The 10,571-nt window shown below is 45.7% G+C and overlaps 1 protein-coding gene across 2 annotated transcripts in view; it reads left to right on the top strand.

Moving 5' to 3' along the window:
• The first annotated feature begins 51 nt into the window (after window positions 1–51).
• LOC148650755 (protein phosphatase 3 catalytic subunit alpha-like) overlaps window positions 52–10,571 on the top strand; it is a 102,702-nt gene continuing 92,182 nt past the window's right edge. The window contains exon 1 of one of the 2 annotated variants that reach the window (XM_088604880.1): window positions 52–349. In XM_088604880.1, coding sequence (XP_088461006.1) covers window positions 295–349 — 55 coding nt within the window. In that variant the 5' untranslated portion in view covers window positions 52–294. Of the gene's footprint in view, window positions 350–507; window positions 724–10,571 lie in introns of those variants that run through there. The other variant, XM_088604879.1, reaches the window with a different exon arrangement.

Below are 10,571 nucleotides of genomic sequence, written 5' to 3'. Positions count from 1 at the left end.
ATGGCAGTATGAGGCAGCCCCTGGAAGCGATTGCGTGGGAGTTCCTTCCTTCGCCATGTCAGGGTGGCGCAGTGGCTGAGGATCTCCTCGTACCCACCCCCCCCCCCCCCTCCTCTCCTCTCCTCCCCACCGCACGCGGCAGCATCCATCCCGCTCCGGGTAGCAGCAGCACATCCCAGGCGGAGAGTCACGGAGCCGCGCACCCGAGTGATGCTCCTGCAGCCACCTCGTCCTCCCCAGCCAGACCTCGCTGCGAATAGGAATTAAACACTTTGCACCACACAGCATCTGCTCATGAAGATGTCCAACGTTGACATGGTCATAAACACCACCGACAGGGTGGTTAAATGTAAGTACCCGCACCCGGCTGTCGCTCATCTGTCGTTTTCCTCCACGCCTGCCGCTGCCTGCCTGGGCATCGCTGTTTTGGGGGGAGAAACGGGTTTCTCTTCTGTGATTTCACCCCTCCCGCACAGGAAAGCGAAGCTGAGATATTAGGGCTGCGTTTTATCTAGAGAACCTTGGACGGCAGGACGGGGTCCACCGATTGAACGAGCGACGTTTTTTTTTTATTTATAAGCAGCGTCTCAGAAACGCTCCAGTTTTACTTGATCGGTTGGCGTCAGTCTGTGTCCAGCAGTTAAATGAAGCAAATGGCCATCCCCGAGCGCTCTGGGGCTGCGCTAGGCGGTGATGCAGCAGGATTTGAGGAGCGGACAGGCAGTGAGTTATCCGGCTGGGAGCCGCGGCAATGCGCTGGGCACCGGAGGAGAGGCGCGCATTCCGCTCCTGGTTTTGATGAGGCATTTCTTTCCTGCTAATGGCACCGAGCGCACGTCGAAGGAGAACGCTGAAATTTCGCACGAAACACCGTGGGGTGGATTTTGTGGCGCTGAGGCGCAGTATTCGCCCGTTGCTGACGAGCAGAACGGCTCGTGTTGAGGGGTCAGAAAGCTGCACCAGACAGTGAAAGGTTGGGGGTCTCACCCCGCACCCGCCGCTTAGTCAATGCAAGCTGTGCGCTAGTGCCGTGCTTGTGCTCCGGTGGTCCAAGCCACGGAAGTGCACTAGGGCTGCCCGGTGGTCTCGGTGCAATGAGGTTAAAGAGCTTTTACAGCCTAGAGAGTCAACGCGATTACAGTACCTCCACACCGGAGAAGCGCCTGTCTGACGGCGTGGACTCGGGCTGTTACGGAACGAAACAAAGTGGATTTGCAGGGTTAATTTAAATCTGATTGGTGTAAATTCTAACGTTTATTCTTCACTTGGCCCGGGAATTAGACGTTGTTTTTGGGTTACTTGAGCATTTGAAAGTGTACACAGTATATCCATATCACAGTATGTGGAGCACAGAAATTCTCACCCTGTATTATGTCACTCTCTTTTAAGGAAACATTGAACGGCAGTAAAATGTTTCAACTTGGTGGACAGGTTTCTGGAATCAAGGTCGATTTGAAGTAATGGGGTCTGCTGACCACTGAATACTAACTCAATGGAAAATGGAGTTATCTGATGTTAAGCTACATATTAGCATATTGCACACAGCCCAGGGTTTGCAGCTTAGTACATTCCCGTTATCGCAATTCCAAATGCATTTTTAATGGCATATTTTATGTCTGTGCATATGTGTGGGTGGGCAAAGGGGGGAGAGAGGGGGGTGAGGGAGGCTCTATGCATTGTGTACATCTGGAATAACACCAGCAATAGCCTTTCAATGGCTGTCGTGCCGTCGCTGTTAGTCGTGATTGTTGATCTTAGAAATAATAATAATGATGATGATAAATACAGATGGCCCTGCCAGCGCTTTTCTGTTTCATGTAATAAACGGAAGATTTCACGTTCTTCGGTTCAGTTCCGCTTCTCTGGTGTCTGGCCGAGTCCGCTGGGCGGCACAGCGGGGCACACGCCGGCGGAGAGCTCGAGCAGAGCGCCGGCCACTCCGCACCACCCGCGTCTGCGCGCGCGGCACCCCAGGGGCAGCGGGGGCAGGGGGACGGGTCAGTTCCCTGGGGCGGCCAGTTGAGCTGCAGCTCCAGTGGAGAGGGAACACGCCAGGCACACGCGATGGTGCCAGGCTAATACTGCGTGTGGCCTGGTTTCTGTTCCCCCAATGGCTGCTGAGCCAAGCCTGGCACTGGCTCTGGACTTCCTCCATGGCGGTGCGCAGTGGAGCACTTCCACGGGCTCACCGGCCACCACAGCTGCTCCCCGGGACTCCTGCAGACATGCAGACCATGGGACATGCTGTGCTTTCCTAGAGCAGTGCTTGCCAAGCTGGCCCTGGGTCCTGGGCAGTCCAGGCTGTTTACATACCTTTCAGGAATGAATAAATAGGAATGAAGCCCTCTTGTGATTGGGCCCTGGACAACTGTGGGACAGACTTCCTGGGGGCTATTGCCAGGGAGCACAGATTTGCAGCTGATCGACTTTTCAGGAAGTGGCATATTTTTCAGCATAATTACTGGTCATATCTGCTGTGTCATTCTTCTTTCAATGCAAGGCAGGTCATCAGTGGAGTTGGTTTCCTGTGTGGATGTGCTCTCCATAGTAGGAGCCACACAGCTCTCCTCATCCACGGCCTTGCAGAGATTGGGATTGGTTGTCGGATGAGACTTTGACTATGTGGGGAAGATTTTCACCTTCCTTTTCCTGTCTACCTGTATGCGTGCTGTGCTGATGTCCAGCTGTGCTTACATCATCACGCTGTGCTGTGCTCTTTGTGTATGGGTTGCTTGGACACAGCGATCCCATCCCCGCTTCTAGAGCTTCTGGCACGTTTCTGTCACAGAAACAAACACGAGGATTAAATGTTTATGCTTGTCAGAAGTAACACTGACAGAAATGAGAATGGTTTATTGCTCAGATATACCATCCTGCCGTGTCTGAATTTGTTTGAATGTGTGGACACAGAGGTCAGAGCAGGAATTCAGATCCTGAACACAAGAGGGGGAGTCAGTACTGGTGGAGAGAGGGGCCCCAGCGAGCCGTTCAATACATCCGAGCGAGTTGGTTTTAGTATCTGTTGTGAATCATCAATTATATATAAGAACATCACAATCTTAGACAAAGATTCAAACATAAAAATACATTTTTTTCAGAATGCACTTTTTATTTATATATTATAGAAATATTGCCATGATTCCATAGCCTTCCAGCACCCTGATTTATTCTAGTGACATGGTTGGATTTGGTCATTTGAAAATGCAATGTCTCTCAAGAAGAGGAGCATCATGATAAAGACGTGTGAGTCTGTAGTCAGAACAGTCTACATATCTTACAAAAACCAGAAGGAACGCTTTGTATTAGCAGCAGTCCGTTCCCCTAGGTTGCTGTTGGGATTTTGCTGGGGGTGTAAATGAAGTACTCAGACGGGCCAGCAGGGATCGGGGGCTGAGCAGAGTGGAGGAGGCTTGCAGTACAGGGGGTGTACTCACAGTATGTGCTTTTTGCCAAATTCCATGCTTTGTGTATTTCAGTAGATATCAACTGATACTAAACAAAAAAAATCAAAAGCAGCAGGCCTTGTGTTTGAGGTCTGTTTATTCTTCTGTGAAGTGGCTCGTTTTTGGCATGTTACCATTGCCCGGCAGTTTGTTCCAGTTCCAGAAACACAAGCTGCACGCTCTCCAGCAGATTCCGCTCATGGGCGCTGGAAGGAGGATAAATGAGAGGAGGTCACTCTGCTCGTTTTGCTCATTTTGGTTGGTAGCTGCTAATCGATCCCATGAGCAATCTGAAGCAGATGAAGTAGAGGAGCAATAGATTTAACATGAGTGTAACTCTGTTTGTCTGCCTCTGCCCAAAGCAAGGTAACAGGCTTGAATTATCCTCCACCTGGTGCTGATTTATGTCAGAGCCTGCAGCTTGGAAAAAAACTGAAGTGGATCAAACTGTTATGTAATGAGTTTCGTATTTGTTTTCCTGATTTGTAAACTGTTCAAAGATCTCATCCTGGCTTTGTAAAGAGTGCCATTGGCTGCTAACCTCTTCTTTCTCAACTGACCCTTAACGAAACACTGAGAAACGGTTTGCAAGTGTTTCAAAACTTCACATGAAATATTCAGATACATATAAAACCTGATAAAACAGATATTTTCATCTGTTGTAGCCATCTTGTCTACCTCCATGTCTCTTATGTTTTCATGTTAGTTTTTGAAATATCTGTCTGTGTGTTTTTGGAGGTCGGCAGTCAGTGGATCTCGGTCACATGGATGACTGTTTCCTGGAAACTGAGGTCACTCGTCACCTGATGCAGTTTTGATGCTACATTAGAGTTAGACGCTGTCTCAAAAAAGACAGAGAGCTGCTCTGCTGATTCACGTTACACCGCCAACACTCACATAAAATAACACTCCAGTGTTCGTACTAATGATTTACTTGACTAAATGGTTTCACCGACTAGAATGATTTTTTGCAGCAGCAAAGCTGCTCAAGTGGCTCGACTCATGCCAGCTGTCAGTGTCTGTGTTCGTAGTGGAAACTGGTCTGGTTTGGGGATGATGGCTGTGATTCTTCTCTTTCCATGCTTTTAGAACTCTAGAACTGGCTAATAACAGCAATCATTTCAGGGAATGCCATAAAAATAATATGGCAATTAAATTCATGTGTTTCAGTCTTTGAAAACTTCAGAGATTTTCAAATGTAATAGTGCCTGATTGCAAAATGAAGTTGTAAAAGGGTATATTGACATACTTATTAAATTCTGAAAAGTGACCATTAAGGTGAACATGCTTTTAGGAGCTTCTTGGGTCACTCACATGTGAATAAAGGAGCTGCGTCAGGCATCAATAAATCCACAGGATACATTAAGGAATGGAGAATTGGCAAATAAAAGACGTTTAATGATATAATATCTTATATTAGCCTTTTTCATCTTACTATATCTTCTGTTCATAATTTTATTAGTTGGCTCCTTATTCAGACATCAATAAATGGAAAGGACACATAATGTAATGAAGAATAGGAACTTAAGAGACACTTTATTTACTGTCTAATACTATAACATCAGCAATTAGATTTTATATTGTAATATGTATTCTTTCAACTGTATCACTTTGTAGTCTGATCTATTCAAGTCTACAAATCTAAGAATTTCAGCAAGTACCTCTAAGGAAAACCAGGCTGCAGCTATAAGTGTACTGGTGGACCAGTGGGTGGCGCTCTTTTCCCAGGACCAGAAATTGCAAAATCACTCCCCCACTCTGCTGACATGTGGGGGGAGATGAAACAAGGACTCTCCTATAGAAGTTCTGGGTTGAAAGCACTGTCTAAATGCCAGGAATTGTTAATTGTTTTTGATTTATTCATGTTATAGATTACGCCACCAGCTGTATTAAATCTTTTTATCTAAAAAGTGTCGATCTAAGGCCAAGATGAAACACGAGATGGCAGCCTGGAGAGTCAGGGGGGAAAGGAGGCCCAGAGGAGAGGCAGGAAGGCAGGGGGGTGTGTAAGTGTGATGAAGGCAGTGCTGAAGCTCTGCAAAGGCACAGTCCTGTGGCAGCTGTGCTCCTGTCTCAGGGCAGTAGATGCAGTAGACAGCTCAAAGGGAAAGGAGAAAAACCTTCAGAATTTAAGAACAGCTTCAGTCGAGAGGAACCTGCCTAGCCCGTTTGGTAGTGAGTAGCTGACTGATCCAAGGATCCCATTCAGCTGTTTCTTGAAAGAAGCCTGGGTATCAGCTTCCACCTCATGGCTGGGCAACGTTTTCTATATTCACATGAGCCATCGTGCCTGCTGTTCTCAGTTTTAAATGCACTTTCACATAGTTTCCACTTGTGTTCTCTGGTTCGTGTTTCACTGTTCACAGAAATCTGTTGGGTTGGCTCTGTCAGTTCCTTTGAGGATTTTGGAAACTTGTACCAGAATCCCTTGTAGTTTTCTCTCTTCGAGAATAAGACGGTTCAGTTCCATCAGCACAGTGTCATTGTTCCTGTACTCTGGGAAAAGCAACAAAATAAATGAGACACTTCTCTACCAGCTTCAAATACAAAAACCATTGCAGGATTGTGTCCTAATTTGTTTAAGTATTTCAGAGTTATCCTGAAATTCTTCACCCCATGAAGTGCTAATATTTTAAATGATGGTGTCCATTGCTTCAGTGTCTTCGGCTACCATACTGATGTCTTAACAGCAGAAGTTATATTTCCTATTCCGCAAATCTGAGATTCATTTATTGTATCAGTATGTACACTCCGCAGACAGGAGATGGCCACAATACATAGGAATAACTCTCAGAAACAACAACCTCACCTCATAAACACTCTGACAGAAGTCAGTTTTGATACAAAAAAGTGGCACCTTTGTAAGCAGTGCCACTGCTTATGAGAGTGCATGTGTTTACACAGCAGAGGAAGTGACCTCAGTGTAATGCTTTTATTTAACAAACCTTCAGTGTAAAGAATAGTAGTAACACATGTGCTATAATTCTGGCTCACATGTGCCTGTGTAATGATCTGCAGTCGCAGCCTGGATACAATCCTCTGTCTGCTGGCCAGCTCCATGCACCTGTTGTGCACAGCCTGAACAAGAGAAGGGGCAGCCCAGCACTCTGACAGGCTGCCCACACTCCTGCTTCAAGGTCTCAACCCTCCTGGGGTGTGAAGTCATCTTATACTATGAGCACCTCTGAAACAAAATCACTCTTTCAAATAACTTTGCTGAAAATAAAGATATCTAACTCTATGTTTTGTTAAACACAGAGTAAAAGTCAAGGCAAATCAGAATAAAAGTGTGAATAATTACTGGGTCTTATAATGTGTTTGCATGCATGAACCTCTGTTTGTTGTGAGCAAATCCTTTTGTTTAGCAAATCACCTTGGTGGATCACTGCACATGGCCACTGAATGCTGTTGAATTTATTTACGATCTCACATCTATAATTGTGGTTTAACTTTCAGCACTGTCACCAAATTCCTGAAAAGTGGACTCTCTCACAAACTGGAATATTAAATGTTTGCAGTTTGCTTTGTTCTGTGCTGTATATTGAATCAGTGGATTTTCAGGCATGCTGAGTGCTTGTTAGTTTTGCTGACTGTTTCCATGAGCATTTGGGATTAAATCATTTCAAGATTCTGAGCTGCTCATGACACTGAAATCTCACTTCCATGCAGTAACTGTTACCTTCTTGTCAAATCGATTATTTCATCCAAGATCAGGCTTTACTGCCACTCGAAATCTACTGCTGGAACGTGTCATGAAAGCTACCCTTCCAGATGAACCAGATGAAATACACTTGTAAAGACACTTTCAAGTCAATTTAAAAGTATCTTTGATTGCCCCCTGTGTGTCAGCAGGTGGCACTGCAACTGCGGAGAAAATGAGCTGGAAAGTGATGAAAGATCGACTTGACCTTTGAACTCTTCTAGTTATAAGGCCTTTTTAGAGGCGGAATTAAAATTATTCCTGTCAAGCTCTGAAATGTTCTAGCAGTAACAGGGGAAGCATGAAGATCGGGTTATGGGGAAGCAGAGCAGTTTTTAACTTTGTACCTCTGCAGGCCTTGTTCGAATGTGGTGACAATGTCCGGTGTGGGAAGAGTATCTCCCCAGATACATGGCCCCTGGCTGAAGCCATGAAGCCAAGACACAATGCAGAGCCCAGAATCAGATGATCGTGGTCGTGGGTTACACTAAGCCCCCAGTAAGCGTTATTTCCAGGTGACAGCGTGGGAGATTGTACAGCACACACACTGGTTTGTTCTCTTTCCAGATACATGCAGGATTGCAGCTGCCTTCCTGTGCTCATTGAGAGAGTCTCATCGAAGTCTGAGACCACAGCTAGGAGGGAACCTAGAAAACACGCCTGTGAGCAGCACGCAGCCTCTCCTGCATGGCTGTACGGTGAATCACTGTTCTTGAGACTGACTTTGAGGGCTGCGCCGCAAGTCTTCGGGAGGACTCTCGTTCACTAATGTGACTGGCACTTGTATCCAAATGGAGGTGCATTTGCACCCATTTGTCTGATTGGGCACATCCCTGGTGGCATGTGAGCGAAGTGTCTTGCTCAAGGGCTCGGTCAGGAGTGCAGAGCCCTGATGAATTCCTTCCTCAGCTTCCACAGGCTCACAGGGGTCCCTCTGCTGCTGATCCACACAGACACAGTCTCCAGGGCCGGTCAGGCACTGGCTAGTAGCACGAATGTACTCACTTGACCCTGGAGCAGTGCAGCCCTCCGCGTATCAAACCACAGTGATGAAAAATGAAAATGAGCTTAAAAGAACAGTTAAAGACTTCCACATTGACTGTTCACTCTTACTTTATTTTATCAAGACATGTCATCTTAAAGCGCGCTAATTAAAAAAGGTTACGGAGTGTTCAAAACATGTCGCATTTCAAGAAATCACAAGCATCCACAGGATAATAAAATTGTACAAAGGGATAAAAGTATTTAAACTTCTCTTATATGGACATTCTACTAATCTTGGTGTTTGACATCAAAAGAAGTCAACGGAGCCAAAGACTCCTGTTACTGAGGGTCTGCAAATCCGTTGCAAACAGTTTGGTAACAGGTTGGTAACAGGTTGGTAGTTGTGCATTTCTTTTCAGAAATGAGGTAGCAAACCTGGATTTTACAGGGGCCCACGTTGAGTTGCATGAATGTTTGATTATGTGCATCAGATACCTATGAAAAAGACTTTGATGCTGCTCCTGGACACATCCGTTTCATTTTTTTTGATACTGTGGGGAACACAATAAAATGGATTTGTTAGGATATAGTCCTATAATAAAAATAGTGTGGAATTTAAATCCAAGGGAATAATGTTAAATGTATATAATACACTAGTGCAAGCTAACTAAGAATATTGTGTTTAATCAGGTCACCATGAAGAAAAAAGATGTTGCTGCTTTAGAATTAGCCTATAGAGGCTGTACAGGGCTGAAGGAGATGTCGTACACTGACAGGTCAAAGGGACTGAATCTTTTAAGTGTTGAAAACTGAAGACTACAACACGAGCTGATACAATTCACAGTTTTGATTCTCTAACCAAGGCTTTGGCAAAGCCTACGCAGTGGACGTACGTCTTCAGAAGAAGCAGTAAAACATCAGTTTCAATTCATCGACTAGCTGCTGGCAACCTGTGAGGACTAGATGGGCTCTTCCTCAGCTTTCTTATGTCCTTCTGAGATTTCTGGGAGGAAAACATAATGACACAAGTTAAGGCAGCAGAACGGAGATCAGCTCCTAAAGCTTCACTGACCAGGAATATGAGAAGAACTGAACAACATGTACTGATCTGTAATGAAAGGAAGTGAAGTATTCATGTAAATATTTTCAGGTATTTATTTGCTGGACAAAATCATTGGCAAAAAACATTTTCATTGAAAATAATTTGATAATGATTCGCTATGAACCAATGAACAGAGAGCTCAGCACCAATAGTCTTCCAAACCCCTCCATCTGCTCATGCCTTCACCCAAGTTAGGGTCACCAGTCAATCACAGGGCAGGCACAGACTTGCACCAGGGCCAGTCACCCCACCCGTCTGTGTTTGGACTGTGGGAGGAAACCAGAGCACCCAGGGGAAACCCGCATGAGCATGGGGGGAACATGCAAACTCCACACAGACAGCACCCCAGGTGTGGAATCCTGGGCTCCGGAACCACAAGGTAGCAACACTCACCACTGCGCCACTCTTATTTTTATGACTCGATAGTATTAAACCAGAACACTTGAATTGTCTCATAGCCCTAATCTAGCAGCATCGTTTTCCTTTAGTTCATGAAAGACAAGACAACACAGAGGTGGGAGGTGGGCGAAGGGATTTCGCCTGTGCTGCTCAGTCTTTTGGTCAATATGGAGTTTTAATCTGATCATCTGTAGGAAGGAAACAGAAGACACAATTTCAAAGGGAGCCTCTGCGCACGGCTGGCTGCTGTCCACAGCGTGCCGCCTCACTGACTGCTCATCTGCTGGGATGCTAAGAGGATAAACACACCAAATGCTGAAAATCTGCCAGATTGAACCTTAGTACTTGTAATCAAAGCTTACGTTTACCGTGCAGTAGGGACAATATAGATGAGATTTTCAGTTTACCCTGCGTACCTGAGGATACATGCGTTCCTTCAGCTGCAGTTTGTGCAACAGAAATCCTTGTCACTTACTGAGTTTGTATTTCATAGCACAAAGCCAGCACCATTTGTTATGTGAGATCATATTTTGAGGATCTATTAAATCCTCAAAACTAGTTTTCTTTTCAGTTGAAGGATTATTACATAATTGCATTACCTGCAGACAAGTTTGTTGGGCTACGCACCTGGTCCATTGCAGTGTAAGAAATGCACATTTGGAATCAGAAGGTATTAATTGACTCACTGCGCTGCTGCTGCCCCTGTTTGAATCTGAGGAAGATCAAGGCAGGAGTCAGAAATGCAGCACAGCCCAGTGAGGAAGAGGTTTCCCCTGCAGGACAGCCTGCTTGAGCTCCAGCACCCCTGGCCAAGTTAGGTCTGCCTCACAGACCGGCTCAAGTGACTTTGCCTTAGTGTGTGGAAGGAGATGTATGACCTCCTACGAGCTCAGGGCCAGCTTCGCTTGTGTTTCAGCGCAGAGCAGGCAAGTTCGCCGCCTCC

The sequence above is a fragment of the Lepisosteus platostomus genome, chromosome 13, assembly GCF_059453375.1.
Source record: "Lepisosteus platostomus isolate fLepPlt1 chromosome 13, fLepPlt1.hap1, whole genome shotgun sequence".
In the NCBI taxonomy this organism is placed as follows: Eukaryota; Metazoa; Chordata; class Actinopteri; order Semionotiformes; family Lepisosteidae; genus Lepisosteus; species Lepisosteus platostomus.
Note: the sequence above shows the minus strand (reverse complement) of the source record. Positions and strands in the feature narration are given on the sequence as shown.